At 34.9% G+C, this 13,904-nt stretch overlaps 3 protein-coding genes across 8 annotated transcripts; 1 reads left to right on the top strand and 2 right to left on the bottom strand.

The window, feature by feature from the left end:
- Positions 1–1,773: 1,773 nt before the first annotated feature.
- On the bottom strand, positions 1,774–2,503 carry LOC130993503 (uncharacterized). The gene has a single exon (XM_057918409.1). It carries the CDS (start codon positions 2,501–2,503, stop codon positions 1,913–1,915), a length of 591 nt encoding a protein of 196 aa, XP_057774392.1. The 3' UTR covers positions 1,774–1,912.
- LOC130993504 (protein phosphatase inhibitor 2) lies at positions 1,774–5,723 on the bottom strand. 2 transcript variants are annotated; one of them, XM_057918410.1, is made up of 4 exons: positions 5,566–5,723; positions 4,435–4,556; positions 3,982–4,158; positions 1,774–3,601 (listed from the first exon to the last, which is right to left on the bottom strand). In XM_057918410.1, coding segments are annotated over exons 1-4 (492 nt in total). In that variant the 5' UTR covers positions 5,568–5,723; the 3' UTR covers positions 1,774–3,410. The 2 variants fall into 2 exon arrangements, with proteins under 2 accessions (XP_057774393.1, XP_057774394.1); XM_057918411.1 differs by having other exon boundaries at positions 3,173–3,601; positions 3,991–4,158.
- A 1,496-nt stretch (positions 5,724–7,219) lies between these two features.
- Positions 7,220–10,629, top strand: LOC130993501 (uncharacterized). 5 transcript variants are annotated; one of them, XM_057918408.1, is made up of 8 exons: positions 7,222–7,409; positions 7,920–8,028; positions 8,509–8,688; positions 8,859–8,999; positions 9,256–9,364; positions 9,478–9,539; positions 10,172–10,275; positions 10,381–10,629. In XM_057918408.1, exons 3-8 carry the CDS (start codon positions 8,596–8,598, stop codon positions 10,478–10,480), a joined length of 609 nt encoding a protein of 202 aa, XP_057774391.1. In that variant the 5' UTR covers positions 7,222–7,409; positions 7,920–8,028; positions 8,509–8,595; the 3' UTR covers positions 10,481–10,629. The 5 variants fall into 5 exon arrangements, with proteins under 5 accessions (XP_057774388.1, XP_057774387.1, XP_057774389.1 ...); XM_057918407.1 differs by having other exon boundaries at positions 7,920–8,078; XM_057918405.1 differs by having other exon boundaries at positions 7,220–7,409; positions 10,172–10,629.
- The last annotated feature ends 3,275 nt before the right edge of the window (positions 10,630–13,904 follow it).

Genomic DNA, 13,904 nt, shown 5'->3' with positions numbered 1-13,904 from the left:
CAAACTTAACATACCGCCGAAAAAGTTTAAAATACCGCCTGAAAAATTTAAAATACCAGCGATCGATATTCTCAAATATTGTGAGGTATAATCAAAAATCACGATGGTATTTTTAATTTTCAATGACGGTAATCCAATTATTTACGGTGGTATTAATCTTTAGTACAACGGTATTCTCCTTTTCGTCTGAGAGTTGGTAGGAAAATAACTAAAATCGACTAACTAATAATACATCTTGCAGTGCATCCATGACGAAAATGGAGAGAGGCGAGAGAGAAGCTGACGAGATTTCAGGCGGTAGAAAGCTGATAGTTCACCGGTAGAAAGCCTAGAGGCAGTTAGATAACGTCCGCCGGAAAAACGGAGCCGGCGAGAAAGAGGTTGAGTTCGTTCAGAGCCTGAGTTTGTTGAGAGGCGAGATGGAGACGGCGAGAGCCTGAATTCAGTGGAGAGAGGGAGACGGCGAGGCGAGAGGAAGACGACGAGAGGCCAGAAGGAGACGGCGAGAGGCGAGGCGGAGATGGCGAAGGGAGACGGCGAGAGGCGACAGAGAGATGGCGAGAGTCGAGACGGAGATGGCGAAGGGAGACGGCGAGAGGTTACAGATGGGTTTTGGCGGTAACCCTACTTGCAGCGGCGGTATTGTTTAAGGCAATATACAAACCCTACTTGCAGATGGGTTTCGAAAGAGACAAGAGTTGGTAGCTTTTTGAATTTAATGCTAGATAGGTGAAGGAATAAATGCTCTCATCTTACACACACCCACCACTTTTCAAATTGTCATTTTCAAAGTATATTAGTATAAAATTGAAATGGGTATAGAGTGGAGGATTTTGAAAAGGTGGGTAAAAGTTGTAGACACTTTTAAATATTTGGGTAATTTTGTATATTGCCACAATTTCTTTGTAGTAATATTATGAGTCACAACGAAATACTTCATCCGTCCCCTAAAATTATGCATGGTTGATTTCGACACGAATTTTAATAAAAAGTTATTTGTAGTAATGATAGTGGAGAAATGGTCCCACATTGGGGGTATTATTAAGTAAATTGCGGGTAAATAGTGTAAGTTAAAAATATAAAATTGTAATAATTATGTGTGAGGTAGTGTAAATTACAGTATGCGTGAATTTGAAGGACGTACCAAAAAAGAAAAATATGCATAAATATGGAGGACGGGGGATAGTATACTACCCCTCCAATCAAAAAATGTAATCTTATGTTTTCTTATAAAAATATTTATAAAAAATAATCATATTCTATTTATAAACACTACCTAAAATATTACTTCCTCCAGCCTATTACAAATGTCTTAAATATTTTTGGGCACAGAGATTAAGAAATGTGTAGAAACTAGAAAGTAGATAAAATGAGTTTGTGGAAATTATTTAAATATTAAGTATAAAGAGATAAAAAATATATTATTAAAAAAGAAATGAGACATTTGTAATGAAACGTCTCATTATAAAAAGTGAAATATTTGTAATGGGACATTTGTAATGAAACGCCTCATTATAAAAAATGGAATATTTATAGTGGGACCGTCCTACTATTTATATATCTTGCCACTGGGACGTAGGGAGTATCATCAATCTATCGACTTATTTATATATCTTGCCACACATGGCCTACTAACTTTATTCTCAATAGTAGGCCAAATCATTAGTTTTAATGTAGAATTATTTATTCATTCATATACACTGTCACTCAATCATTTCTATTAAAATATGCGTCACTTTTTTAAGATTATTTGTGCAGGATTGAGGGAGTATGTAAGCTGTGGAGAGAAAGAAATTGATTAATTTGAACGAAAACGTACAGTATGGTAATGAAGGGTTATGATTACAATGGGTAACAAGAAAAGGGGTTGTAATGAGAAGTTATCTGATGGGGGCTCTGACCCAAATTACATTTACTCCAAATTGGTGTGGCGAGCAGTTATCTGATGGGGGCTCTGACCCAACAGCTGAGCCAACTTGTAAACCACCATCTCAAACAGCACAAACATGGCTCCCTCATACACGCTCCCCATCGGCAGCAGGGCCAGGTCCTGCTCCGCGTCTGCCATAGTCTGCGCCGGAATATGCGCCACCACGCTCACGCTGCCGCACTTCACCCATGAGGGCTGAGCCGTCAGGAGCAGCACCCGAGCGCCGGCGCTCCTGCCCACGCCGCATATGGCGTCCACGGTCGAGAAACCTCCCGGCCCGGCGGAGGCGATCAGGAGGTCCGGCGGCGCGATGGGAGGAGTGGTCATGTCGAAGACGCAGTGGGCGGAGAGCCCCAAGTGGAATAGCCTCATGCACAGGGCCTTCATCATTAGCCCTTCGCGCCCCACGCCGTACACCATGATTTTTCCGCCGCGCTTCCACGCCGCCCAGATTTCCTCCACCACTGTGCTCAGGGCCGGTGGGGAGGAGGTGGGGCTCGCAAAGACGGAAGAAACTTGATTGCAGATTTGGGCGGCCAGAGCCGCTGATTCGGAAGCCTCGACTTTAGCCATTCAACTCAACTGTCTTTCTCCTCCTTATCCATTCCCCAACCTATTTTGTTTTCTACAAAGCGTATCTTGAGATGGATGCACCAGATTTTGTGTCATATCATATTCCAACTTTATAACAGCACAAATTATATTATTATAATTATAAAGTATGACCAAAATGTCTAACGTTCTATTTTTCATTTACGTATCAGAAAATAAAAATAAAAAATGCATCCAATTTTTTTTTTATGGCACTATGAAAAAAAATTGAAGTTCTAAAAAATTTGGCTACTCTATGTTCACCATGCCGCCCACACTCAACTAATTCGCAAGTCGCAACCCTATCTTGTTTTCTTTTCGAATACATCTTACTTTCTACACTAAACGAATACATAAAATTCCACCTAAAAATGTACACAACTACAAAATTTTGGCACCCAAAATCGTGTTGCCCCTCTTTAGGTCGGCACCGGATGCTGATGAATTAAATTTAATAACTTAGTTAGAGATTTATAAATAATAATCAACATATATTTAATAAAATATATTTTGAGCTTGTTTGGTTATATTATCCTTCGAATATCTAATCATATCTCTTATCAATCTAATTCGTCACCCGAAGTAGTAGACTTCCCGAGTCACCGAAGATAGAGGCAGTAGATTTCCCTCATCACCCCTCATAATAATATATAGCATAATCAAATCTTCAATATCAAATGTTTTAGCCCTACATCAATAACTCGTCCTTGTCGTATTAAACATCTCAAAGGGCTCAACGAACATATTACAAACGAGAAGTTCTGGAACTTTCAACCAACACAGATTAATAATTTTGCTTAGAAAACTAAAGCTTAATGAAGTGACCATGTTACAAGTTGAGAAACAGAATGTATGAGTTTAAAGTACCAGCAAGTATCCAAAGAAGATATTAAGATCCATTTGCAGGTCGCGATGATTCCTTAATATCAATGTCTTTCACACCAGCAGTTATTGAGGATTCATCATCAGACTCATCTTCGAGTTGGGATCCATTTCGACGCAACTCTTTAATTTTGAGAAACTCGTCATAGTGATCTTTCCTGTGCTCCTTAAAGCTTCTGCGCCTCTCAGAATCAGAATCTGATAGGTTAAATTTGAATGAGTTATCCAGTTTATAAACGAATATAAAGAAAAACTAAAACATCACACATTGCAATAATCCAATAAAATAACAAAGGTTGCTAAAAGAATGAGTGAAAACAGACGAAGAACTTGTTTAGGAACTAAGCACAATACTCTTACCAAGTTCCAACAAAGTCCAGCATTTATAACCATTTTCCAACTAACAACTATTGTAATTCGAAAAACAATCAAAGACTGTGCCACCGAAATGTCCAAATACTTGAACACTCATTTGGTCAAAAGAACACATGATTAAGTGATGAGCTGATGATACATGATATCATGTCAAGCAAAGACGAGTGCATAGTTGAGCTACAAAATCAAGGCACAAGACAGACCTTCTTCACCTTGATCCATTGCATCTGTGTCATCATCAGATGATGTCCAGCCTGAGTGATGTGAGCCAGTTTTACTAGAGGAGCCTACATCATTCAATGAAGAAGATGTCGCTAGTATATTCATTGCATCTTCAAAATAATCCCCAAAACCTCCTCTTCTCGAAGGAGATGATGAATCTACAACAGTAGGAAACCAGTCACAAGGCAGCGTATGCCATATGCAAACAAGTAGAGCTATGTGGTTTGACTATCTTTAGTTATTCACAAGTGCACCTCTCACACGATACAAGAATTTCTATTTAGCCAATTAACAGCATATGCAAACTAGTCATGCTATGTTGTTCATACTACATTTAATTTTCATATGCTAAGAAATTATCCAAGCATTTCCAATTTAGTATTGAGGCCTACATACTTCAGTAATTACAATAACTGAAATTGTATTACACATACCACCATCATCTTCATCATCAATCATGGGATGGTACGGTGTCTTTGGTTCGGTTATTTTCTGCCTTACAGGTTTATTTGCCTCAATTTCTGCTAAATTATCTTCATTCCATTTCACTCGTGACCTAGCACCAGAAATAAATGGCCAACATTAGCAAAAATGGATGATAACCAAACATTTTTTAATATATATAACCTACATTCATGTAGCCAAAAAAAGGCACCACACAGTCACAAGAAGCATATTAACTACTACTAGAGTACTGCTATATATATATCTTATATCTACAACATGTTGGCAAATCCAATTTAACAAAAAAATGAAACAACCATATTTCACTATTTACAATCTGGATAGCCAATTTCACTCTTTCCTTGTAACTTGCAGGGAAGAAAAAATAAAACTCCATGTTTCATGACACGTTTAACTTAAAAGGGAAGGCATTATATTTCAAAATGTCAAAATTCAGTCACCAAATCCAAAACCAACATATCATACAAAGAATCATATTATGACGAGCAAGCATTTAGCAACAAATGAGATTTGATAAAATGGTAAAGTGCCAAGAGAACTCAATTCTAGTCCGAAATCATACTCCGCAACAGAGAGAACTCAGATAACGGAAATACAGAAACAATTTAACTCTTAATATCAAATTATAAAGCCTAAATCGATAGCAAACAACGAAATCAAAACATATGGCTCATAAAACACCTTCTGTTATACTCATAGTACGGATTGATACAAAGAGATAAAGATAAAGTAGAAATTAACAATTTAGGCATACTATCAACATTCTATGAGATCTTATTCAGTCAATTATTCTGAGACTAAACAGACAGTGCAATCATTAAAATTTCCCCCAAACGGAATCTTAAAACCGCACTAAAATAAACCAGAGAAAAATAAATGCCTACTTTCACATTTTCATAACCAATGTTAAACAAACTGTTATAAAAGGGACAAATTAAGAAATAAAAAATTTAAAAACATTGATGACCTCCATGCCTAAAAACGACGACGTTCAACAGCTGAAACGGAACGATGAGGTCAAAGCCAATCATCTTTACAAGGCTAAAACGGCAGATGTTTGAAACAGAAATCAATTGAGAAAGAGAAAAAGATTTTCATACATTTGATGATACGATGGATTTCCTTTCGGGTTATTTCCAATGCTTCGCTGCGAAACGGAAACAAAATTGTGAGCCTCTCTCTCTCTCTCCTCTTCGTTTTGGCGTTCAGGATCAGGAATCCGGAATTTATCTGCTGCCTACGAAATGACAAATGCACCCCCAGTAGACTAAGAATGCAAAATTATTTTTTTCTACGCGTATTGGGTGGGTTGAATGAATCGGACCCTCCAGATTCATTCAAATACAAAATTCTTCTATCAAAGACGTGGGTAAATATCATACATTTATATAAAAAAAAAGGGAAAATTGCACCTAAATACACAAACTTTGCCAAAAAAATCATATTTGACGCGAAGTTAGGATTTTACATTTTAATACACCATCTTTTATTGTTGTCCAAATTTGACACGACTTAATTCTTAAAAATTCAAAAAACAACCTTTTTTTTGTAAATAATTATACAAAGACCCACTTATGTTATAATTTGGGACATTTAAACCAAAACAAGATATTTCCTTATGATGTTTTCTTTTAAACCATTTTAGGCGCGAATCAAAGATTAAAAGAAAACATCATAAGGAAATATCTTGTTTTGGTTTAAATGTCCCAAATAATAACATAAGTGGGTCTTTGTATAATTATTTACAAAAAGGGGTTATTTTTTGAATTTTTAAGAATTAAGTCGTGTCAAATTTGGACAACAACGAAAGTTGGTGTATTAAAATGTAAAATCCTAACTTCGCGTCAAATATGAATTTTTGGCAAAGTTTGTGTATTTTCATGCAATTATCCCTAAAAAAATAAAAACAACATAGTTTTGATGGATAAACTTGTCACATTAATTTTAATTTTGCCACGTCAGCTTTGATTTGAAAAATTAAAATTTATGAAAAAATCTCAAAATATATATTCTATTTTTCATTATAAGAAATATCCATTTATAAATAGCACGAGTGTCAATAAAATAGTTGAATATGTTGTAAGTGGAGTAAGAGTCGAATTTTAATGTGAATGAAAAACTTACAAAAAATAAACTGAATACATTTTATGTGAACAGACGAAAATAGTAAATTGGATATATTTTATGAGGACGGAGGAAATATATTTTTACACCAATTTTATAATGTATGAAAAAACTAAATTTTAACTATAATTCATGAATTTACAGTCAATTAATTAAAAAAAAGAAGAAAAAAAAAACTAGAAATACTATTTGAATAGTAGAGAGTAATAGGCAAATCAAAGGTATATATTTATTGGGGCATTTGCCACTTTCACTTATGAAAGTGGGCATTTTTACAAGTGTTTATAAGAAAAGGGCATTTTTGCCTATTAACACATATTTATTTGATATCATGACTTTTGATGTACTATAATTGCACTTCTTACGTGGAAAGGTCTCTAATTAGTGGATTTCACGATGTGAAAAACTGTACTGAAAAGGGTCTCTAAAAAGAATATTTAAATAGTTTCCATAGTAATTAATATTTTACCTAAAAAAACAATCCAAATCTACGCTATGAAACATGAAATTGTACGTAATTATGAGGTTTTCCATCGTTTACCAAGTTTGATTGTATTTACTTATTTACCCGTTGACATTAAATTTGTCATAAGTTTTTTTTTGAATCATAAAACAAAACAATGGAGTACAATACAATAGAATAAAGTGTACGCCTAGCCGAGGTTGGGGCGTAAGTTGTAACGTTGTCTAGACTCAATCTGGGTGCTGTTGTACCATCGCCATAGTCGAAACACAAATCTCCACTTGTTGAAGCCTAAATCACCAAGCAGATTTGGGAGCTCTTCAATTCAATTCATTCTTTTACAATTAACAAACGAAGGTGCGAATTCCTTCTTTCTAAAGCGTTTTCTCCACTTTTGCCTTCTCTTTTTCATATTATGCGGAATTGTGTGTTTTGATTTATGGTGCGCGCTGCCGCTTTGGGCCTTTGGCAATTTTTGCTTGACCCGGATGATTCGGTCATTCCTTTGTTTTATCTAGACTAGTACCGAATTGTAAATTTCAATCCTGGATTGATTTGTTTTTGGTTCTTTTCACATTGTGTGTGTGTTTTGGGATTATTTGAGTTGAGATCTAATTGACGACGAATTCGAGTTTTCAGATATTTTTTTGGGGGTTTTTTTATTTTCTTAGAAATTTTTACTTAATTAAGTTAGTGGTCACTGAGCTAAAGGAGTCGTGGTCTTTGATATGAAAGATTGGGTTATGGATCGAATTTTAAGCTATTTCAATGGAGACTCATTCTCAAAATGTTTCTGACCCATCATTTTACTCTATGTTCCCTTAAGAGGCATTCAATAATCTCACCATTTACTTCTTTTGATAAAAGAATTTTAGGAGATCAAAGCCGATGCAAGTTACATAGGATATAGCATGTTTGAGGTGTACTCTTTTCAGCTAAGATTTCTTTTAGCAATTCAGACTGTAGTCATGGCAATGTAAGAATCAGACTATCTGATATGCATTTGGTCGAGCATTATATTCATCCGTAAGAAGAATTTGTTTTTATTTTGTTGGGGTGCGGTGTACTTGTTACCTTTATTACATTTTAATCTATGTTTGCAATGTTGCCAAAAAAAAATTCAGAGCATATAATCTATGTATATAATACTATATTGTAAGTTTTACCCCACATGTTCTACAATGCATGATAGAGCTGCAACTCAGAATTATATATATTGATTAGACACTGAAGATGGTGTTGATTCCAGTCAACTGCCTGTTGTAATTTTCTGGTTACTTTCAAGACCCTTTTTTTTTGGCGTAATAAAATTCTTGTTCGCTTACATTGTATACATACACAAAATAGCATTGCCTTGTTGTTAACAACTGATGTCTCTTGATAAAAATGCTCTTAAATATACTCTCTCTCTCTCTCTCTCTCTCTTACAGGGACCTTTTTATTCTTTTTGTTGCAGTCTGTACAGTAGCAAGATATTGAATTCCTAGTTATTTCCATAGATTTCATAGAAGACATAATTGAATAATCGGAACAAGTCAGAGAGATGTTTTCATTGTTTTATGGACTCTGGAAGTACATGTTCACCAAGATGGAGTTTCATGTTCTCATTCTTGGAATTGACAAAGCTGGCAAAACAGTAAATTGCTAAACTGCTTTTAAGCTTTTTTGCTACATTTTCCTTTGTTACTCATGACCTCTACTACTCAGATCCATTATTGTTTATGGATATTTGGAATTTTATACATATCTAATCAAACAAGTGTATATTTGTGTCTAAATGAGCTGATTCAGACTTTTGTTTCTTAGACATTACTAGAGAAAGTGAAGTCACAGTATTCAAACTTGGAAGGCCTTCCACCTGACCGAATTGTTCCAACTGTGGGACTCAATATTGGTCGTGTTGAAGTTTTAAACACAAAACTCGTATTCTGGGACCTGGGAGGTCAGGTTTGAAATGCACTCTAGCTTTCTGCATTAATCAATAATACTTGTTATTTCCCTTACTGCCATTGGCAGCATCATTCTAATTGTTGCATCATCAAAAGTTTGTGCCCTTTCAAATAATTCTCAACTATGTGTGTTAAGAGGGGCAATTGACCATTTCTTCTCTGCATGCCTCTAAACAGGCTTGATTTTTATTTCCTTTTTCTTTGTAAATTGTGAGAAACTGCTGATTGATTATATACTTCTGTTGTTTCATCAGCCTGGTCTTCGCTCCATTTGGGAAAAATATTATGAAGAGGCACATGCTGTAATTTATGTAATTGATGCTGCTTGTCCATCCCGTTTTGAAGATTCAAAATCTGCTCTTGGTAATGTTTATAGGGAAGAATATTTAAAACTGCATTACAATAATTCTTGTTGCTGTTCCTAGTGTTTGTTCATTATGTTTAACATTGTATTCTAACTTCAATTTGGTTTGCAGAAAAGGCTCTTCGGCATGAGGATTTGCAAGGAGCTCCACTTCTGATATTAGCAAATAAGCAGGTAAAACTTTTTTTTCCAGTCTTATACAGGGATGTTCCAGACTGTTAAAAAAGTATCAACACGTTGATTAAGTAAAACATCGACAACGTCTGAGGATGTAATACAGAGCTAACCACTAATATATAATACAATGTAACTGGTTGGCTTCTTGTCTTCTATATTGTTAAGTACTTTTGTATGGTGTAATTCAATAATGACCATTGATTAGCTTTCAAGATCATCTATCTTATCCTGAATGCTATATAGCAAAACAAAATATCAAAGGGGAAACTCCACACGAGCCCTCTCAATACAGTCATTTGTACTAAGGGGGCGTTTACTTTGCATGATTGATAAGATGCATGTTTGAGTATTTTTATCCTCAAGAGCAGGATTTCTCCAATCCACCCTTCAATGGGATACAAATCAACCAAAATTAGCTCAAATATGGAAATAATCAAGGGTCTTGGGTTATCCTAAAGTTTCAATCCATCTAAGGAAGCAAAGGATTATTCTTACTATTTGTATCTATCAAGGTTAATCCTTAAAAGTAAACGTCCTCTAAAAGTTATTAATATAATTCATATGTATGAAGTAAATAGAAAGGTTACAAAGAAATAGCAATAGTAACTTTACTAAATTGTACACTGCAGGATCTCGAGGATGCTGTACCTGCTGATGAACTTGCTCGATATCTGGACCTCAAAAAATTGAATGAAAGAGTTTATGCATTTCAAGCAGTTTCAGCAACTGATGGGTACACACATTCTTTTGTTTATAGTTATACGTATTTGGTAGGCAAGCAATCGAAAGGGGCTGAATCTGTTCAGACGCACATGACAATTTCTGGGTTTGACTGCAGGCTTGGGATTAAAGAAAGTGTAAACTGGCTTGTAGATGCTATGGAGAGAAGCAAGAGAACAGATACATTGCGAGTTCGTGCTGGATCCAGTGTTGTCTAGAATTGATAAATGCTATAGCGACATTATTATAGATTTATATAATTATAGATTTTTGTATGCAAATCAGGGTTCAATTTTTGATCTGTATGGTTTTGGCATTAGACCGACATCAATTCTTTAGTTATTATGAAGAAAATTTGTGATTTTTACGTTTAAGAACACTAAAATTCAAATAATTATTCTGGACCTGGGGACCATGGAATTTGAAGTTTGATATTGTCCAGCTAGATTTAGGAAGCATGGCTTTACATGAGACTTTTACAATACTAGGAAAACCTAATCAGCTGCTGTAGAAAGTCACTGGAATGACTAAAAAATTCTGAGTGAATTTAGACTAAGTGCTCGTTTGGTTCAAGTAGAGGAATGGAAAGAGAATGGAATCAAATAAAGGAGTGGAATGTTAACAATAACCATTACTTTTATTGAGTGTTTGGTTTAACAATAAAAATGAATCATTAGTAAGGAATTCCCTTTCTTTTGTTTTCCCTCTTTTTGTTTCCCATCTATCTTGATGGGTAACAAATTGAGTGATTGGGTTACCTTCAAACAACAAGTAATGGATTCAATTACTTTATTCATTTTTCAACCTCTAAAAACACCGAACCAAACGTGGGCTAAGGGCATCAAAACAGACCTTCTATATAAACCTAAAAACTTGTTACAAACATTTACCTTGGAATAACTTGGTTCTTGATGAGCTAAGAGGCTGCTGGAATGCAATCTGAAAATGGGAGCCATCCTCCATTGGAGTTTCACTGGTAAGCGTCTTCACCGCGAATTCAAAACAAGGATCGGCCCAGATATCATTGAAAGGAAGCATGGAGGAGCTTGAACGGGCGAAGCCTCGTGCATCTTGTTTGTATCTTCTAGAGGGATTACACCGGTGAGAGTTTTGAATGCAAGGATCCATGGGATGGGAAGATGCTCTTTTGTGATGTATCAAAACTCCAACTTTACAGTGATTTCAGTATCAACCATCAATCAACTTTGCAGTAGTCCTCAACGCAATATCAATATCAGTTTTTCTCAACAACAAAAAATGTAAAAATATGATCTTTAGCATTACCAGTTTATTTTTTCCCGAGTAATCATTTGTTTTTTTCCACCCAGTGCATGTTACAAAGTCAATTTTTCGATTTGCTTGAAATTGCAGAACCCCCTCTTAAAACATCAAATAAATACAACTTTCTAGCCCTTAAAAAAGCAGAAAGAAATTTTCGAGGCCTGATTTTTTTTTTTCTTCCAAAAAACTGTGCGCTATAAAGCTTGATACACATACATTACACGATACTAGCGTTAATGAAGAAAACAAGAAAAACTAATTATACTAAGTAACATTCATGTATATATGTGCAAAGATATGATTCTTCAGCATCAAAAGAATTCAACAAACACCAGTGGCTCCCCAAAACTTATTTCAGAAATCTCCAATCCATTCAATAAAATAAGAAAAGGAAAAAATATTAAAAATGTGTCTGGTCTAATTGTGTGTTGTTGATCAGTTGTGAAGTGGATTAGGTCCACAAGGGACGAGCCTTCGCGACACCACGTGTAACTTCTTCCCCTCTCCCGAATAGCGAGGAACACCGGAGAAGTGTCGAAGAAAAGTGGAATCAAATTTAGCCCTCACTCTTGCTTCATTTGCAGCATCATTCATGCTCCTGCAACTCGAAACATGGAACTCTGCTGAAATCATGATAAATATCATGATCAACAACAATGATGTACTACTTCGGATTCTCATATCCCGATCAATTTTAATTAAAACAAGATAGAAAAGATGAATTACAAATGGTGGTTGCAAAGCTACTTATAGTAAAAGAAATCCTATATTTTGGATAATATATTATGCAGAAAGTCAGACGGAGGGATGAGAAGCAACGTCTCTACGCGTGACACAATATGTATATAATTTAATTTCAAGAAAAACAATGGCTTCACGACCTTGCAATCTGCTTAAATAATTAGTTGACTTGCTGTTTCCCCACATTGTACGTATCTAGACTATGCATTTTTATTTGAATTCCTCTCATCATAATTAACCTCAAAGAAGAAGAAAAAGAAATATAGCTATCTAGTGCACCAGAAGTTAACTTGATAAATAAATTAAGCTAGTGCGCAAAGATGATAGCATCACAAGAAATTTCAATCCCACCACAAAACTCTATACACTTTCTTTTTCATGAGATTAATTGAGAAACAGTTGTTCAAATATTTCCGATGTCAACTATATTGCAGGCGCCACCACAATTATATATAGCCTACTAATGTAAGACTTTTCCCAGTGGCATTTTCTGTGCAAATTTTGAGTTGATGATATTCATTTGTCAATTCAACTAATTTGAAAGGGGCCATTCATTTATTAACTTATGTTGGAATTTTTATTATTTCATTATTGCCTTTAGACACATAGTTTTCAGTTATTAAATATTCTTGGATTTTCCTTCTTTTGGAAAGAAGGTAGATGTTTGGAACAACAAACATGCATTGTTTTGTGTTGTTTACTTTCATGATTGATATTCCTTTCAATAAAATAGTCTTAGAAGAGAACGACACGAGTTTTAATAAAAATAGTTGAATATATTATGAGTGGAGAATAAATTTCATTTAAAAAAATAGTGTTAATAATGATAATTAATTGTATTGTGAGTGGATAAAAGGGTCCACAATGTGATAGAAAGTTTCAAAAATAGAAAAAACACTAATTTTTGTGGACGCCCCAAAATAGCAAAAGTGGACTATTTAATTTTTGTGGACATAGAGAATAATATGTATGATTGAGTGTTTTTGTCTTATGATATATTTCAATCTTACTCTCTCAATGAATCATAAAACAAATATATTTAGCTCAAATGTTAAATATTAACAAGATCATATGAAGATTTCAATGTTTCAATTCATATCACTCCCTCTGTACCATAACAAGTATGTACATTTTCCTTTTCGGTTATCCCATAATAAATGTCTGTTTTTTAAAATAGAAAATAATTAGAGCATTAATTACAATTAATTAAGAACCCATTTAACTAAGAGGTGGTCTTGGGTACAACCAGATGTACCGTACAACCTGATTGCACCCTCACTTAGACCTTGATCCGCACTTTGACCCGAACTCGTATCTTGACCCGAACCATATAAATAACACTATTTTGGGTGCAGGTACACCCGGTTGTTCCCAAGTTTTTGTGTTTAACTAATCTGAAAACCATAATGAGTTCGAACTTAATTAGAGCATCCGCATTGGGGGTTCCTTGATAGCCTACTTGATAGCCTACTTGATAGTGTTTGTGTTATTGAGTAGGTAGTGCTGCATTGGGGTTCCTTGATAGCCTACTTGATAATATTAGTTTTGATTTTATGTTTTTCATTTAAATTTTATTGCATAATTTAAATAGCATATTTTTGTAATAGTTAAATACTGGAT

Source organism: Salvia miltiorrhiza, chromosome 7 (genome assembly GCF_028751815.1).
Source record: "Salvia miltiorrhiza cultivar Shanhuang (shh) chromosome 7, IMPLAD_Smil_shh, whole genome shotgun sequence".
Classification (NCBI taxonomy): domain Eukaryota; kingdom Viridiplantae; phylum Streptophyta; class Magnoliopsida; order Lamiales; family Lamiaceae; genus Salvia; species Salvia miltiorrhiza.
This window is presented reverse-complemented; position numbering and strand designations above follow the sequence as displayed.